At 44.6% G+C, this 19,312-nt stretch overlaps 1 protein-coding gene across 2 annotated transcripts in view; it reads right to left on the reverse strand.

Annotated features, from left to right (window-relative positions):
• Nucleotides 1-2,104: 2,104 nt before the first annotated feature.
• The window catches only part of TECPR1 (tectonin beta-propeller repeat containing 1), a 38,845-nt gene continuing 21,637 nt past the window's right edge, over nt 2,105-19,312 (reverse strand). For both annotated transcript variants that reach the window (XM_039491298.1, XM_039491299.1), the window contains 15 exons: nt 18,974-19,119; nt 17,846-18,001; nt 17,134-17,283; nt 16,162-16,319; nt 14,343-14,470; nt 13,938-14,040; nt 13,133-13,229; nt 12,591-12,670; nt 12,016-12,072; nt 9,663-9,837; nt 7,579-7,714; nt 6,729-6,821; nt 5,755-5,861; nt 5,192-5,311; nt 2,105-4,218 (listed from right to left, as the gene is read on the reverse strand). In XM_039491298.1, coding sequence (XP_039347232.1) covers nt 4,021-4,218; nt 5,192-5,311; nt 5,755-5,861; nt 6,729-6,821; nt 7,579-7,714; nt 9,663-9,837; nt 12,016-12,072; nt 12,591-12,670; nt 13,133-13,229; nt 13,938-14,040; nt 14,343-14,470; nt 16,162-16,319; nt 17,134-17,283; nt 17,846-18,001; nt 18,974-19,119 — 1,904 coding nt within the window. In that variant the 3' untranslated portion in view covers nt 2,105-4,020. The remainder of the gene's footprint in view (nt 4,219-5,191; nt 5,312-5,754; nt 5,862-6,728; nt 6,822-7,578; nt 7,715-9,662; nt 9,838-12,015; nt 12,073-12,590; nt 12,671-13,132; nt 13,230-13,937; nt 14,041-14,342; nt 14,471-16,161; nt 16,320-17,133; nt 17,284-17,845; nt 18,002-18,973; nt 19,120-19,312) is intronic.

Here is a 19,312-nt window from a genome sequence, read left to right on the forward strand (position 1 = left end):
TAAAAACCCAGGTCCCTCTGGGCCCAGAGCCTTGGTCTGGCATTTAAAGTCATTGTTGCAAATGAAGTGCTAACCAGCCACTAGCCCAAAGAGAGTCTTCAGCCTAATTCACATCTGCCTACATGACAAGCAATGGTAAGGTCCAGATCACTTTAGCAAATGCTTCCAATATGTAACAGGTGCAGATAAGTATGTTCAGGATGTTGTCTCCTCTCCCTCCCCCCACCGCCCAAAATGAATTCCAGTGATCCCTATATCAGCCGGAGAAAACTGGCTTAGGAGGAAAATGGCTGCAGCAGCTGGGAAGCCGCCAACCTGGAAAGGCTAATGAAGGTCAGAAAGATTTTTAAATACTTTAATTGCAATGTAAATACTGGATTGTTTGAGTAAATGTTGAAGTGCATGACAGGAGCAACACCGCAGCCATTTGTGCCTGTCTCTCTGGGTCAATTAGTTTTTGTACAACTCTGTTTTAACTAAATGAAAGGGGGGGATAAGAGGAGTTGCATGTCACCATCCCTGGGCCCAGTGCATGTTTCGGGGCCATGGTACCTGTTCTGCACAGTCTTACCTGCTGCAGGGATCCTGGAGGCAGCTATGACTGGGTGGAGGCCCTGGTAGTCTGGCTGTCAAGGACTGTGGCCAGAACCACTTAGCCACAGGCTCAGAGCCTCCCACAATCATCGGGGGGAACTCACTAAGGAGGTCTCGGCAGCTCTTTTTGGTGAGTCCCCTCTGGTAGGATTCTTTGTGGCCAGGGGAGAAATGGACCCAACTTCCTACCTTTCAAACATTGCTGCTGCTACTTCTTCAGTAGGACTCTCCATATACTTCTGAAATACTCTCTTTGCATCTCTTATAGAGACCGGGCCCCACATTGCTAAACAGCACTTTAGCAGGAACAAAGCTGCCTCTCTTAGAACCTCAAAATAATTTAATTTGGGCCACTAAGAGAGTCTAATCCCCCTTAAACACACAACGGAAGAGTTATGCAAGTACCCACTTACAATTCAAGTACAGATGTCATGTAAAAGGCATTTTATATGGGTGGGGTTATCCTAGTTCCTGGGGATGTGGTCCAGACAGATAACTCAGTGTACTAGCCAGACTTTGGAAGACAACAAAGGGTGATGCCATGTACATGGCTCTCTAGTTTTCTTGCTATGCCTAGATTTACAGACCGTTTCGTTGTGGTGGATCCTGGTCCCATTTCTTAAAAGCTCTCTTGACTGTTTATATAGGCCCCGATTCAGCAAAGCACTTAAGTGTGTGCTTAAATGCTTTGCTGAATCTGTCTAGGCACAGTAATGAAAGTGAGAGAAGTAATATTGAGTGACAAACACTAAGGGAGTCTAATAAATCTTGCAGGGGTTTTTAAGCTCCTCAGTGACCAGTACATTACAATGGAGATTCCCATAGCAGCATTCTGTGTACTTTAAAATCCTTCTCTGTAGGATTTTTTATGGGGTGGGACAGACAGCATTTTAGCTGCCAAGATGGCGTATCAGTATCTGGATTCAAATCTTAGCGTAAATAAAGGGGCATTATTACAAGTTATTAAAGCATTTGGCAAACAATACTGCATAACCTTTAACAGTAAATGTAGTATCAGGTAGCTAGTGGTACAGAGATCTGATATGAAGGGTATGCCTTCCCTCAGTAACTACTGCCCTGCTGTCAGCTATGACCTGCTTCTCACTGAACAAAATTGCTAGGGTATTTTATTTCTTCCAGTAGTGTTAGCATTGTAGCTTAAGGCAAGTAGCTACCCCTAGTTTCAAAATAGTAGCTAGTGACAAGAGTTTCTCTTGGACAAATTCAAGGGAATTTCACAACAGGAGCCTTTTTTCTGATAGATAAACATTTTTCAAAATCCATTTCAACCTTCAATTAATTTCAGTAAAGTTATCCCACAGTTATGGAGCTGATGTACATTTTAATTTCATCTGTCACTTTCTACTTTTAAGAAGACTTTCAGTGAGCAGAGATTTGGTGCTCAAATATAGATTTTATATTTTGCATTTGTTCCCTTAAACAGCTTTTTGTTGTACAACAGACAAAATGGGGTTGGCAGTGCTGGGGGGAAAAAGGAGAAAATGCATGATTACATTAGTGTATATTTTATTGACTCGGTATTGTATGTAACTCTTGCATTGGTGATGTAAACATTGGATATTCAAAAGGAAAAGTAAGTTGACCTTCTGACATAGATTCTGTGTTAGTGCAGAGAAAAAGCAAGCCTAAGAGTATATGTGGTAAAGCTATTAATGATGTTTATTTGGAACAACTGCTGTGTAACTTAGCGAACTGTGTGTGTAACCTAGTATTTATAGGAATTAATGCAAATAATGTCACTTATGACACCTGGAACACCACAGATGTAAAAATCAAACTATAATCACATATTGGAAAGTTCAATAGGTTAGACAGTAGCATCTTTAAGAATCTTTCACGTTTGGACAAACAGTGTCTTGGCATTAAAATATCAAAATATATATATTAAATACAGGCAATAGTTACTTCTACAAATACAGTACGTGAGACCATGCCACATTGCTATTCAATTTATATAAAAATAACTCCATATACAATCACACACAATATAGGGAAAAAGAATGTAAACTTGCAGTGCTACCATTAAGAAACTCGGGGTGTGAGCCTGCTCTCAACATTCCCATTGAATCAAAGTGTGCAAGATTAGTCCCTCAGCGAAAACCTCTTTAAGTTACAATGGATAAAGCCTGATCCCGTAAGTTGTGGAGTGCCCTCCTGAAACCAACAGGAGTTGAACGCTCAGCACCTTGCAGGAGGTGATTGGCACCAAGCAGCATTGGGCTTTAAAATAAGAGAAGTTCAGAGGAGAATTTAGGATTAACTATAATTTTAAAGCAGCACAGAACTAGACCTTCTTTTGAGGAATAATGTACACTAAGGTGTTAACTCACTAGAAGAGCCAGAAATATGTTCAGCACAGATCACTTAGTACAAACTAATAGCAAAGCCCCATTCTGAATGCATGCTAGTCTACACTGACTTCACCGGAGTGACTGTAGCTCTCTACCACTATGAAGTCGGGAATTAGGAATTTTTCCAGTCTCTTGCTCGAGGAGACTTGGACAAAGCATGAGCTGTGAGCTGCTGGAGGATGAGCTGAACGTGAGGCTAAAAAGATGATTTTTCCACCTCATATCTGATACATGTAGAAGCAGATGCTGCCACCCCTACTGAGAGATTAGGACTCTCTTCCACAAGAGTTCCACTGACGCCAGTGGGAGCACTTGTGAAATAAGATACTACTCAGCATGAGAACGGGTACTAGAAATTGGCCCTTAGTAATGTGTACTCCCTCTGCTCCAGTCCTGTGCACAAACACTTATACTCACGTGGAACGTTACTAATGCAAGTAATCCCCGCTCAATGCGAGGGTAGCATTGAAGTTAATGGGCTGACTCACATGAGCAAAGTTAAGCATGTACATAAGTGTCTGCAGGATCAGGCCCCTAGATTTTACACTAGTGCAGTGACTAGAGCTCTTTGTACACTAATCACCTATATACTGATACAATTTTTAAAATCCTCCTCCCTGCCCAAAGATGAGCAATACTAAAACTGGAGAGTGGCGTATAAGATGAGTGAGTGTTAAGGGATGTAGGGAAGGGAATTAAAGACTTCTACAGAAAAATAAATGAGTCTGCAAAGATAGTTACATTCAGAGTTTGTGTAGCAGCTTTAAATAGGGGACAGGGCTATTTCTGTGGTTCCAAACAGCACCTTGTCTCTCGTGTCAAAACTCTGTCAGTTCTCTCAAGTCATACTCTATTAACTTAGTGGTCTAAGAATAAATTAAATATTAAAATGCCCATATTGCAAATTCCAGTTCTATAAAATGCATTAGTTTTATCAGAAGGCTTTTTTTTTTTTCTGAGCAGAAATGGGTTGAGTTTGATGTGTCCTACAGTTTGTTTTTCTTTAAATTACTTGGGAAACAAGCAGCAGCCAGTGTACAGAGAACAGAAAATACTAACAATTAACAGCATTTCTGTCTACTTCTTGCCCTTCGTTTACCATCAAGGTGGCTTTAGAATGGTTTCCCTTTCCTCCATTCTCTCCATCTTCTAGCTCCGTTGGGTTTGCTGAATGCTCTTCAGAGGTCTCATGTAAAGCAGCCTTAGGAGCTTCAGTTGCATTTCCTCTGACTGTAATGTGCTCCCATCCACCCTACATGAGATTTTAATATAATTTAAAAGAAACATCACAATTTGATTCAGAGCTTTGTTTACAGGAAGGGTTTTACGCTATTTATTCTTAATTCCCTGCCAGGGGATTAGTTTCCCCCTAGGTCAGCTCAGAAAAAGGACTCCTTATAAAATCCCAACCTCCTAGTATGTGCAACTCCCAGAAGAAGCTGGGTGTATACCTGCCTGGTTCACACACTGCAGGGGCTCACATCCCCATGACTCCTATCTCCTGGATAGAGCATCTAAAATGGATGAGACATGCTCAAGGAAAGGAGCAGGCCCGGACAAGGATTAGTATTCTGCATAATGGGGATTGGGTGAAATCCTGTCCGCACTGAAGTCGGAATTTTGCAATCGACTTCAAAGGGGCTAGGATTTCACCGAGACTGTTTAAATATCTGCACTTCAAACACTGCAGCAGAGAGTAGTGCAGCGTCATGACAATGGAGGATAATCATGCACAGACCACGGAGAAGCTTTACTTTTTAAAATGCTGCCATGTTAATTGCTATATTATATTTAATTTGGCTAATCAGTTAACTACATATTTTAACAGTGTCACTGAAGTCTTCATTGAAGAGTTTAATTTTGGGTCCAAAGCTCTCAAACTAAAAACCAACACTAGTTTAAAGATTCGTATAATGTAAATGATGCACTGTTCTATACAGTAATTGCATAACACTTCATTAATTTTTAAAAAAAGACAAATACATCTGAAGACACTATCACTTGACATGGAACTGTCTCCATAGTCAAGACAAGGAATGCTCCCATTTCAGAGTACAGGGTGCAAGACCAGTTTCCTGCCTTCCACAAGGAGATGAGCATCTATCCAAAATTTTGGATAGGAGCCTGCTGAGACAGGGGATGTATCTTCCTGTATAGACAGTGCCCAACCACCTATAACTGTGTAGATACCAACTTTAGAGCACTTCAGTGCCCCTAGCACTCACCCCAATGCCGTAGTCCCATGAGAGCCCTTTTGGTTCCAATGGTTGGACTCCTGTTCGATGACAGACTGTCCCGCAACTTAGGCTGTGGCTTCCCTGCACTTTGTCAGCTATCACCCAAACCTTAGAGAGAGAGAGAGAGAGAGAGAATAAAATGTGTTTCACACGCTGCTCTCTTCCCCTAAATGAAAACCATGACAGTACCCGGCTCAATCACACAAACAGCTCCAATGACTGGATGCAGTGACCTTGCTTGGAGCAAAACAGCTCTAATTTGGGCAAAGAGAAACCCAAACATCCCTACACAAATGAGACCCAGGCGCACAGATTAGCAGTGAAAACATTCCCACTGAGATTTAACAAGGAAGGTTTACAATATATGCTGTTTGCATAGTCTCAGTGGGACAGCAGGAGTCTGTGTTACCATTTCACAGAGCTAATTTTCAGGTTGTCAGGATGCCAGCATGTGAATCACTCTAATGAGGGAAACAGGAGTAGAAACCAGTGTTTACTGATGATTTAACTATGTCATTCATAACTAGTGAAATGCAAAGTTAAATACATACCTGATCCAGGGGTCCCACAGAAACTTTACGGATATTATTTGAAACATGGTCCCAACTAGATCCTTGAGGGTAGCTTGGTGTGATTCCCTGACGGAACCAGAGATTACCTATAAATAGATCAATTAAATCCTATGAAGGGAGGGATGGTCTTTTAGACAGAGTTTGGGAGTTCTGCTTGTGTAGGATGAGCTCACTGCATTAAAGCCATGAACTCTGCACCGTTTAGTTAAACCTCATAAGAGATCAGCAGTTAATGCTTCCTTAATCTTCTATAGAATCCTGTTACACTTTTCACTAGTGTGTGGAACTTAATATTCTCTATTTACCCTATTTTGACCTTCCTGAATAATGGTGCACTCCCTAATTTGTAAAGCTCCTTGGGGAAAGGACCATGCATTATAGGTTTACAAAGATCCATGCACACCATTGGTACAGAAGTAATGCAACATGGAAAAGGGGTTCTCTCAGACAGGACAATGCAGAGTTAAAGGCTTGTTTCTTCTGTGGAAGGACCCTTTAATTTTATCTAATGATGATGCACCAGTTTGTTTGCTAGGGATGATGTGCATGGTTCACTGCAAGGCATTCTTCCTGCAGATCTGCATGCTTTTGGGTTTCTGGCAAAGCTCCTCAGAGAGATGTGATTTTTCTTCTTTGTGACAATCCAACAAATAAAAAAAAGTTATAGATGCTATGTCCATGTTATCTATGGCACTAGCCATGCTGTATGTTACCAAATACAATCCTATGACTCAGACAGTGATTACCTCACCCAGTCCATCACTGTGCCAAGGCAAGGCTATTCCCTCTAAACACTCAGAGGAACAGATCCTCAGGTGGTGTAAGCCAGCATAGCTCCACTAACTTCAATGGAGCAATGCCAATTTACACTGGCGGAGGAGGTGGCCGTGAATCTTGTTTTAAAGCAGTCAGATCTCTGGTTCATTTCCGAGTCCTTGTCATTTAAAACTCACCATTTTTATCTACCGCCAACACAGATGTCCGTCCTACTGAGACTTGTTTTAACTTTTGTTTTGGAGGTGAAGGAATATGGTACCAACAGTCTCCTAAAAGTTGGAAATAAATGAACGAGGCATTGAGAAAACAGCAGTAAGAAGAGTATTGCAATAGGCCAAAGAAAGCTTTGTGTTCAGACACCATGGAGGTAGCAGCATTAGAAATACCTAGCTACCCAAGGCATGGTGACTCACAGCAGAGGGAACCAAGAAGCCTTCCCACCCTTCTGTCTATGCAGCAACATGACCGGCTGACATGAAAAGTGCTGGTCTCAAAGTCAAGCATTCCCAAAGCACTAATCCTCTCCATTTGAATTATACACAGTGAGAATACCTACCTCTTATATAGCACTTTTCATTGGTGGATTTCAAAGGAGGTCAGTATCATTATCCTCATTTTATAGATGGGGAAGGTGAGGCACAGAATGGTTAAAGTAAAGAGTGGGAACCTACTTCATCTACCCATACCTTCTCAAGGGCGTTTGGCCTGGAGAATTTAAGGAGGAATGTTGCTGACCCATGTGAAATGGCATTTCCATGTGGGCAAGGCTGGTAAAACTTCTCTTGGGCTTCCAAGAAGTTACCCAGATACATTGCTAACAAAAAGCAACTCATCTCAAGGTTTTGTAAACATTAACTAACTTTTAAAGGCGTCCTAAGCATGTTAATATAAGTGAGGAGGAAGCTGTTTACTTTGCATCAGCCTCACATTCTTTGCAGTGGTGAGATTGAAATGTCGCCGTCCTGTGCTCGTTCGGCTCACTACAGCCTCGCTGTGAGAAGACCTGCTCTGTTCCACAGCACTCACCTGCAGGTTTTTTTGGAGACACTGAACCCCGGTAGAAGGTAGAGCCATCTCTCGCAACAGCCCAGACTTGGTGGAATGCCCCAATCGAGACCGACATGAAGGGTTGATCTGTTCCCACGTGAAGCCATGATGTCCCCTAGTGAATGACAAAGAATGGCTTGGGAAACTCGCACCTGTTACAGAACTGGAGTGACACAGAGTGCTGGCTGGCTGATCAGCACCTGACAGGAAAAATCCTACAGAATGCAACTGAAGAGTAATTTTTATAGAACCCTATATGACTTAACAAGGGCCCTTTCCCTGGTTTGTTTAGACTATGCTAGAGCAGGGATGTAATCTTCCGTTCAATTCTACAGGACTTTTATATAGGCCCATTATGCCTTTAGGTGTACCTAACAGTACACTTCTTGAAATAGAACTGGTAATAAAAATAGGAAACATTAGTGAACAATTTTTGGAGATTTTTTTTCATATTGGTTTTTCCAAAGTTTTGAGATGTCTACATTTAAATTTATATTAAAGGAAATTTCTACAAGCTCTAGATATGACTTGTGCAAAAATTGTGCACACTTGGCCCCAATCCTATAAAGCACTTACACACATGCTTAACATTAAACATGCAAGCATCCTTCTGAAGTCAAAGGGAGTGTCACAGGGTGGACTGGGCCCTTTAAGGGTATGTCTATACTGCAGCATGTGGGGTACATACATGGCACCCTCCATCCCCAGCACAGGTATGAATAGCTTAGGGGAATAAAAGCACACCAGAACCTTAGGTTATGTACCCCATATGGCTCTCTACACACCCAAGCAGCGCTTCCCACATCTACGCTACTACTTTTAGTGTCGGGGATGAGGTCCTGTGCCCTCCCTGCTGCCAGACCCTTTCCCCATGGCTTCCCCCCAGCAAGAGCTTCCCTCTGCCGTCTGTAGCTACATGCTGCAGTGGGGACACAGCCTGCTTTTCACTGTTGTCTATAGCTACACCTATCCTACATGCTGCCCCCAATGGGGTGCAGCCCAGATATAGCCTGAGAGGGTGCTGGTCCAGCCCACCTGTGCCTCATTAAGAGCCTCAAAATCAGGCCTAATAGAGGGCAGCTGGCCTTGCTATAGAGCCAGAGGGGAGGCCTGGTTCAGGGACTCAACTGATGCTTTAATGGACACCTGAGCCTTAATAAGGGGCAGAGATCAGTCTGGGAGCAGAACTACAGGGACTGGCCAGGCTGGCTGCTCTGTGCCAGGGAAGGCACTAAACCAGAGAGGCTGCAGGAGAACAGTACTCCAGGGGAAATCAGGCTAGAGGCTGAGTTTTCTATACCAGAGCAGGGGAAAGACTCAAAGGTAGCTCGAAAGGGGCTGGAAACACAGCCCAGGGGTAGGCTGAAGAAAAGGTTCTTCGACCTTTTTGTTTGTTGGGACTTCTTAGTTGTTTCTTTGTTACCCCCCCAGAAGGGTTAGGTTTGTTTGTGAGGTGGCTAGAGGGCTAAGCCACATCTCCAGCACTAGCCTGTCTGTGGAGTTTATTAAGGAGCCCTGAAGAAGAGGGAAACTGAGGTACCCTGGCCAGGACAGGGCACTTGGGAGGCAGCTGCTATTACAGGGATGCATAAGTACTTTAGCGGATGGAGGTTACTGTTTTGTAATCTCTATTATAGCCGGTAGGTAAATGTGAACCTAGTATTAAGTATACTAGGCACGACAGATGTGCATGGCTCCTTATAAAAAAAACACACAGCCCAATACAAAGCCCACTGAAGTTAATGGAAAGGTTCCCGTTGACTTCAGTGGGCTCTATATGGGGGCCATAGCTTGGCCAAGTTCCTGCCCTAAGCAGCTTAATATCTAAGTCAGATGGACATGCTACCAATAATTTGAAGAGAAGGAGCAGACCCCTCAGTGACTGAAGGAGAAGGAAAGGAAAGGGGCGTTAGAGAGATATATGGGGTAGGTTAACGGGGGTTTACAAGAGACAAAACCCAGTGAAGTGATCTGAGGGGGCACAGCATGTACATGCGCACACACGCTACACACACACTTTAAATGACACTTGTATGAGAGAGGCAGCAAGGCGAAAGTCTTACAGCTGGATTTTGCTGTGTTACTTCGAGTCTGCACAGCACGTCTCCCTTGTCGCTAACGGCCCAGAGTGCTATCGATTCTTCTTTGTCTGCTGCCGAACTAGGGATTATGGCAATGTCCCACAGGGTGATGGGAGGCACTTCCAGCCAGGGTCCGTTGGTGATTATTTTACATTTTCTAAAGAGAAAAACCCCACAACCCTTTAGGAGCACGCACTTCCTGTGAGTGAGTCTGCGCCCATGCTGACAGAATAACTCAAACATAAGGGCAGGGGAAGTCCCCAAATCCTTTCATTAAATGGGTACTATGGAAAGCAGAGATACCATGCAACTAATATTTTCAGTTTGAGAGGACGTTGACACCAATCAGGTTTGTGTTTCCAGGTTGAGTTCTGAAGCACTAGACAAAGGATAACGTTTATCAGGGTTTCTTTTTCAAGCGTAACTTAATAAAGAAAAAACAGGCCCTCTTAGAAGTCTGTGCTGTACTCCACTTTGCTTCCTACTTGTCTAAACCTAGCCTAGAACATCAGGATAAAGAGCAGCATTTCATCATGTTTGTGGGGGAATCCATTGCTGAGAACAGAACTCTGTAGCTGGTCCATTTCCTCCTCTGTACTGGCCATGGGAGTGACATCTGGACTTGATTCAGAAGGGGACTGTCTGACGGTAACACAGAGCATCCCGAGGGAGGGAGGCATGTTTGTTGGCTAAGAGCTGGCAGCCTCCCATTAAAGCAGTACAGAAAAAGGTTCTCTCTTAATGGGCCATTACAGAAAGCTACATTGCTCTAGTTTCCCTAGAGAAATAAGTAGCACTGCAAATTAGGGAGGATGCATTAGACTCCACAGGCAGAATGTCTACCTGTACCCAGCCCAGGAACACAGGGAATTTCTCTCTCCTCCAACCCACAAATCCAGGATCTAGCCCTAAGCAATCCCCTATTTGTTTTCAATTGTAATTTGTGCAACTGAAAGAGGAACGTTTGGGCTCAAGGCTTAGAACAACTGATGCAAGTTGAGAAATTTGGCATCAGCACTTAGTTCAATTTGTTACAGGACATACAGCAGAACCGTTTGTGGCCCCAGGGCCTCGCTGAGCGGGAGGAAGAGATGCTCGAGGCCTAAAACGTTGGCTCTGCAGCCACAAAACAAGCACTAAACATCCAAGTCTTTAATTTGCAGGCTCATAGCGCTTCATTAGTATGGGTGTTTGATAGCTTAGCACAAGGAAGTGCATGAGGAAAACTAGAGTGATTCAGAATTGCCCCAGGTTCCCTCGGGAAAGAGCAGGGTGCAGGGGTGCTTCCTGATCAAGGCAGGATACAGTGACTGGTTTTTTCTGGTTCCATCCAATTACAGTAAAGCCTGGCTGGGAAGTCAGCAGTTGCTTAGTAAGTAGGGGGTGCTGGTCACATTTATATTAGGACTCCATCTGTAAGAGGGTTAAAGCCCTATTGTTATGTGTATTGTAGCACCTAGGAGCCCCAGTCATAGAGCATTGTGCCCGGTGCTGTATAAACAAAACAGAACAAAAAGACAATCATTGCCTTAAGGGCCTGCAATCTAAGCATAAGAGGCATGTGTTATACATGGTTACAAGCAACCTACTGGCTTGGCGGACTCTTTAACAACATCTCCTGATCATTTAACCCCCATTTATAAAGGGAGCTATAAAAGGGTGGTCTGCCCCTTTAAGGGTTAGAGACCTGGGCCCTGCCAACCCTGGTTACTAAGACACATCTGAACGGGGTTTAGCTGAGTCCCCTGTAATGAGCAGTAAGTGAAGGAGGCTCAGGGAACTGGAGTACAGAGGCTGCTGGGTGAAAGTAGGCTCCAGCAGAGAAACCTGGGACTTGGGGAAATGAGACTATGGTAGGGAAGGCCCAAGCGTGTCCTAATAAGGGGATAAATAGCTTACAAGAGCTTTATTTTGAATTTTTGGTTTATTTAATAAACCAGAACTCGGAAAGGGCTATGAATGGACACAAGGGTTTGAGTTTTTGAAGAAGCCCCTTGAAAGGGGATACTGAGGCCGGCTGCCTGTAGAACTGCCGTCCACGAGGGGATACTTGGGGTGATCTGTCCTGTGACAGAAACCTCAATATGAACTGCAACGAGAGGGCTTAGTCACAATGGGAACATTGGGACACTTGTGTGCAAAGGCTGGGGGAAAAAATGCAATTTAAGTGGTTGCTAAAGCCATGGGCTGCCCTGCTGGAGATGGGTTCTTCAGTGCCGGTTTCAGTGCTGCTGCCCTTTGTTAACGGAGAGATATTTAAGGGACTAAACAGCTTGCTCTTAAGAAAGGAGCATATCTGAATTCTAAACTTTAGATCCAAAACTCAATCCCTTACCTGGCCCAGCGTCTTCGCCGTACAAAATCCTTCATCGTCTTGTGGCCATGGTAGGATCTGCCAAAGATACGTGGTTTTATGCATGTTTGAGAGGAATTGGAAATACCTCACATTTCAGCAACAGCCTGTCAGTGCTGACTTGGCTTCAGCCCAGCGTTATTTTCCGTGCAACTGTTCTGTAAAAGGCTCTTCCTCACACCACATACTGTTGTGAGGATACCAGGCATTGGCTTGCTTGCAACTGAAAATAACTATGTACCCTGGAGACCCCCTGGCCGCTTTACAATACGGGCAAGCCCTTATTTTGCTGTGTGGGACTTATATTTCACCCCTCCTCCCCAAACACCATAACCAGTAATACTTCAAATCGATCAAGTACTCAACACTGATTGTCAGCAGCTCTCCCCCTCATTTTGGAAAGGGGGGAATCAAGGCACAGATGCCACCATGAAAGCAAAGCTGAACTGCAAATCAACCAGGTTTAATAATTGCTTGGCTACAACCACACTGCAATCAGGTGTTAGCCTGGCAAGGCCAAGCCAGGCCAAGCGAGGTACAAGAAGGTAACTCCTTACGCTGGAAAGTCCGCTGCATACTGCCAGCCTTCCCGATCAGTTCCTCCGGAAATGTTAAAATCAATATACCAGTCAGACACCTAGAATCAGAAGGATAATGTGACCAGGAGCACAACAGAAAGTGAAGGCATAGCTGAGAGATCACCTTTTACCTCTTCTTCTGCATCCTTTGTATTGTAATTGCTTGTATGGAGTGTTCTGATACTATTTATATTACAACTTTGCCTGTTGAGAACAGCTTCCATCCTGGGTCCCCAGGGACTTTAAAAACATTCAGGGTGGGATTCACAAAGGACCCAAAGAGGAATTGGGTTGGGGGCGGGGCAATCAATCCTCTCAGCATCCCTAGGATGTAGGGAAGATCATCTCCATTGCACCAATGAGGAAACCTGAGGTTAAAGTGACTCAGCAGGTCAGCGGTAGAGACAGGAATGGAACCCAGGTCTCCTGACACCTCCGTTCTGTTCCCAAGCAACTAGGCCATCCTTTATTATTTTTAAATAAAAAATAGAAAAAAATAATAATTTCAAGACAAAATTTACCCAAGACCACTGCGGGGATGGAGGCTTTGTGTTAACTTTTGTGCATTCTTGTAAGCCAGACGCGTCACTCCACATGTACCTGTCTGTGGGCAGCCCTCTGCAACACAAGTACAAGGAATAAAGAATAAGCGACATTGAGAGAAGGATAAAAGATAAAGCTCTTCACCTCTGCCTAGCACTTCCCACGTCCAGACACTGAACACTGTCTTCAGTCACTAGACTCTCCTGAAGAAGGGACTGAAATGAAACAGGTTTGCTCTGCAGCTCAGTTGCTTGCCAAACACTGATCGAAGATCTCAAAAAACTGATTAGTTTGCATTTAAAAACCAGGAGGATGAATCTTGAGAATTCTGCTGCTTTTCAAAGGTTGGTGAAAAAACCTTTCCTACCCACCACCAAGAGACTTATTGACTTCCACTTCCACCCAATGTCTTTAGATGATTATTAAATATTGTTATTAAATGTAGAATCCAGCGGCCCCATTCAGGATCAGGGACCCGTTGAGCTTAGCACACCACGACACCCAAGAAGACATGGTTCCTGACTTGAAGAGCTTACAATCCATTACCTTAATCCTTCAATGCATTGTTTGCAGGTAGGTTTTGTGCCTTCCCAGGGGTGTGCAACGCATTGCAGGACTCAGACTACAAAGGCATCCTTTTAATGAATATTGACAAATCTAGCCTCTCAAAGCCCATGCGCCTTCCATCTCAATTTAACACTAAATGTTAGAGACAACATGTGAAATAAAAAGTTTAAAAACACCCTGACATTTCCCTTGACCATTATAAACACATACACTTGCCTGTTGCTATATCCTGTGACTGGATTCCACCGCTGGTTCTCATAGATATAAACACATTTCACATCTGATTGCATGTAAATATTATCAGCGCTGCTGGCCAATCCTGCAGGCAATAAATCACTCGGATTAAAAGCAAAGTTAAATGTTAAAGAAGAAAGTTGCTATAGTTTAAAATTTTGCCAGGTGGAACATTTTATGCACTTTTTATTGCTCATTTTTGAGCCAAAGATACAAAGTTAACATGCACAGCTCGCTTCCCTTGCAGAGACGGGATATGCCCATCACCTCATTCTACAGACTAGACACAATACAAAGATGGGGGATTGAAAGTTTTTGTTCTGCTGGCGTCACGCAGGAGGTTAACCAGGGACTGTACACCCAGGTAGAATAAATGTGTGTCATTACCTTGAATGAAGCCGCCTCCGTATCCCCCAGTATAAACCCAGGCCGTGTGATCGTAACCTATGCCCCAAACTATGCCATGGCTATTACACTCTATCAGGCGGAGATGCCCTCCAATCTGACGCCAAAACCTGCAGGGGGAGAGAGAACATTTTACATGAACTCCATAGCGGAGTCAGTAACAGCATGTGTTCCCTGCGCCTCAGCCCTGACATAGGGAGGGTAGGAGGCCAGTAGCTCATTAGGCCTCTGTCCAACAGGTGGGGAAGGCGATTGATGCCAGTTAAGAATGCTCCTTTTGCCTGACTACTGTCAGTGGGTGGAGGAAATTGGCTACCTCAGCTGCGAGTTTGTAGCCTGTCAAACGCCTCATTTATGTGTAAGTTTAACTTTGAATTTCCTGATTTGATCCATTGCATTTGTTTTGAACAGTTAGCTATGATACACCGGGGGGGGGGGGGGGGGGATTTTCACTCGTTAGCTGTGGACATTCGCCCTCAGTGTTCCCTTCGCCCAGAAGCTTTTCCGCTAGGAGTTTCCGTGGTTTAATACACATGGATTGATGGTTCTAATATGGGACTGGGGAAAGGCAGGAGGCCAGAGGGGATTCCCTCACCTTCTGCAGGAGCAGAGTCTTATTTTCCCACTTACTCAGGATGGACCCCCATGTCTGCAGATGTGAGGAGGTGCACAGCAGAGGGAAATCCCTTCCTGGGGACCTGGAGCCCTGCAGGGTGTGGTGTGTGTGTGTCTAGGGAAGAGTAGGGAAGGCAAAGGGACTGTAGAGGAACATGCCAGTGGGGAGTCTGGGGGAGTAGAAAAGACGACCTGCTTTTACAGATCAGGAAGTGTGCAGGAGTAGATAAGGGCACCAACCTGGCAAGCTTTATGGCCTCAGTGGAACCCCACCCACCTCTCCCTTCCACCGTTAAGACTCTCAGAGTATGTCTACACTGCAGCTGGGAGGTATGATTTCCCAACCAGCATAGATAGACTCCTGCTAGCTCTGCTCAAGCTAGAACAGCACTGCTAGCTACCTGAGTTCTGACCCAAGGGATCAGGCGGGCTTGGACTCCAGCAGCTACCCTGAGCCGCTGTCCGTGCTGCAATCTTTCGCCACACGGCTATTTTTAGCATGCTATCTGGAGCTGAGCTAGTGCCAGTCTGTCTACCCACACTGGGAATCACCCTGCCCAGCTGCCCCGTTGATGGACCCAAGGGGTTCATAATTCAGAAACACTTTGTGCAAGTCACTTCCAAATAGTAGCAAAAATTCTTCTTGGCCCTTAACCTGCCAATTTTGAGGCAGATTAAGGGCCTCTTTGCTTTTGGACTACAGTGGTCAAGGCTGCAGTATCATGCTTAGAATAGAAATCCAGTTGCTATCCTCACTAGAGAGCATCTACTGCCACTGCATGGGGGATTCAGAATTCCCTCACTTGGGTGCTATTCAAATCTCAGCCCTAATTAATGGAATGTTTCATTTACTTTAAAATGCCATCCACTAATTTGTGTAGGAGATTTTAGCACCCAACCCTGCAAGTCTTACAGGTCATCCCAATGAAATCACTTAGGAAACCTTGCAAGATCTGGCTCATAACATGCAGCCTGAGCATATGAACATCAAAATGTAGCCTGAGGAAACTTCTTCATCTCACTTATGAAAACGAAGGCAACTCCATGTCTCTCTTTGTCTTCAGCTAACATCTACAGCTCACAACGCGTTCCACACAACCGACCACATAACTGCTGACATGGAATTAAACAAAATTCTGGCTGCTTGAAATGCACAGTAGAGAGGGGAACTTTAAAACCTTCTTACATTTGGTCACATGGCATCACGTGTGATGTGGCCTCCAATTCAGGACTTGGCTCACTGACAAAGACGTCTCCTTTGCAGGTAACAGACCAGATGGCCTGGTGGGAGGGAGGGCCTTGAATCCGTCTGCTTTCACAGCAGCACATGCTCAGCAAAGCCAGCTACAATATAAGGAAGGAACAAAGAGCGAGGAGGTGCATTTCATGGTGTGAACAAGGGGTTTTCGCTTAACATAGGTCAACTAGTGCTAGTGAAAGGAGGTTATCCTCACTGCTAGTCCGCCTTTTACAAATCTCCAAGGTGGAGTTCAGATCAAAGGTGTCAAGATTCATTCCTATCAGCATGATTTATCTTTCAGGATCCCCAGAGTGCTTCGCAAGGTCTCTGTACACACACACCTCCCTCCTTCCCTCTAACCACTGCTGAAATGCAGCCATTTGTGTGCCATAGAGACGCAATCAGGCGGATCGACAGCTCAATGCACAACAGTGAAGGAATGTTTTGTCCCACTGGTTTAAGCTCTTTATAAGAAGTAGAATATCTACACAGAGCTGAGCAAACCTTAGTAGTTGAGACGGTTTGAATGCCTGTAGCCCTGCTCATCACATACAACTCCATTTGTCTGCCTCCAAAGAAGGGCAGGGCTGAGTTAATCCTGCCACAGTTCCTGTGGCCTTGTCCACACTAGGGGATTTTAGAGGGGACAAAAATCCCACAAGAGTGATCATGGGGTCAGCTGCACCCTGGTCACACTGGCACGAGCCCTAGATGTGATACGCAGCTGCAGGTGTTTTCATTATGATGTCAAGTAAACTTGGGCTGAATTTTTGTTGCACCAGTGGAATCTCCTCCCAATGTGTTTGCTAGTGCAGACATAGGCAAAGAGTCCAGAGGTTGCAAACCTGATGCTCAAACCTCACACCAACGAGGGTTTAAGGCAGTAACCAGACTGTGTTAGAAAGTTGGCGGAGTTACCCAGTCGTGCATTTCTTGTTCCGTGGTGGCTGCTAGACGAATTGGCCACCGCTGCTTTGTCCTCTCGGGCGTGTAGAGAGCGAAGGAGTGTTTGGCATCATTCAGAACTTCAACCAGGATGGTGACTTCGTTCAGGAACACATGGATGTACTGGCACAATACAAAGGGCATTGGTAAACAAGGCAAACTCCCATTAAGCCTCCCCCACTGCCAACACAATAGGGAGACCTTGCACAAACAGTCCCTGGTAAGGATGGCAGAAGGACTAACATTCTGCTTGGGAAAAAACCCTCACTGTGTTTGGGAGTGCTCATGAAACCAGGGGAGAGTCTTACCGCCCTGGATGACTGAGGTCCTATCTACTCCCTCTACATCACTCTGCCAGTGTGTGTCAACCCTACCTCAGAGGGCCCCCTTGCTAGGTATCAAAGGTTGGTTCTTTCTCCATGACCATTCAGTCTTTGGGCTGACAACAAGATGGCTAATTGGTGTCAACCTGGTGGTGGCTTGCCCACTGAGAGCGGGATTACTTCTAACAGGACCCTGAGACAGCCACCAGAGAGAAAAGACTTTCATTTGCTACTGGCCTGGGCCAGATTGGAAGTGGTGACCTAGACGAGAAACCCTGTATCGCAATGCCCATCCCCATCTAGTCATGGTTTTCCTCTTGTCAAATGGGACACCAGGACTGCACTGCGCTACTCCAATGCACCTTCTTCTCCTCATGATACATGTAATAGATGAACAGAATGCTGTCTCGCATGCCGTCGTTCCCAGTGAACTGCTCCAGCGCCACTCGCACGTCTGTCCATTTATGAGGCTTCCAGCTTCTCCACCACTGTAAGGTCCCCGTTTTCACCCAGACAGACTGTGGCAGAAACACAAGGTTACAAGGAGCTGCAAAGAGCTTTCCTGATTCCCCCCACCCCAAAATTTCTGCTCATTCTTGCTATACAATATCGAGAAGCTTTGAGACAAGCAGAAGTTAATGTGATCAGATGAAGGCTAACAAAACTCTATGGCAGGGAGGTGAGATGCTCCCTTCAGAGAGTTCAAAATCACAGAGATTCTGACTTGGGAAAATACAGCAGGTTGTTTCTAACTGGGGTTAGAGTTAGAAAAAGTGTTTCTGGCGTTTAAGTGCTTTTAACATAATCGTGTATTAAAACTGATTGAAAGTGCATACACCAAACTGTTCTATATTGAAACGAATTGTATTTTAATACTTTAAACAGGTGATATTGGATAACTCAAGTCTTAGAAAAAGAGGGGCCAAAATCCTGAATGAAATCTAAGAGCCCAAGGAAATTCTGTGAGATAATCAAAGGGAAATATTAACTAGAAATCTGGTTATTCAGATGTTCTACTTATAGAAGCTGTGCTATGCCCCCTGGTGTTCATAGAGAACAAGCTCACTCATTTATTGGAGTCCAAGTAATAAGGATATTCATGCAAATAGAAGGTCCTGAATTTGTGTAGTGCAGTAACTCACAAGCATCGAACACAATTTAAAGGCGTCCTGGATTAGGGATTTCAGCATATTCAGGAACAAGTGCAATGGAGTCAGCCAAGTTTTTTTAATAGTACTAGCTGGAACTTTTCTACAAGAGCAGCTGTGCCAGAGGTTTAATGGCTTCTAGGGTTTCCAGTTGGAGTGCTTGGGGAAAGCTGTTCTAAGAGCTATGGTAATGGACAAATGTGAATGGGGACAAGGATACAATGCTCGATTACAGTAGGTTGCAGGCCATACACTGGACAGTACCATCACGGATACCCAGTCCTGACAGATGTTAAATCATGATCAGAGTTAGAGGGAAGGAAACGGAGGATTTTCACTTACCTGCTCAATAGCTTGTTCATAGTGTCTAAAGTTCTCCAGTTCCCGCTTGGTCCTTTCACTGAGTTGCTGGAAAATCTGCTTTCGCCACGCTGCTGTCTGCGCTGGACTGATAGACAGGGAAAGAGACTGCACAGAGGATAACAGACCTAGAACAGAACCAACGTGATGAACAAGTGAGCTTTAAACTCAATTCCGTGAAGTATTAGATGCTCAAGACACAATCTGCCACTTCAAAAACACTGGGCCAAACACCTCTGGTCTAACACCATTATTACATGGACACACTAGTCCCAGTGGCATTACCAAAAGGCCAGTGAGAATACTGCAAATGGTGCATAG

The sequence above is a fragment of the Mauremys reevesii genome, linkage group 10 (assembly GCF_016161935.1).
Source record: "Mauremys reevesii isolate NIE-2019 linkage group 10, ASM1616193v1, whole genome shotgun sequence".
NCBI lineage: Eukaryota > Metazoa > Chordata > Testudines > Geoemydidae > Mauremys > Mauremys reevesii.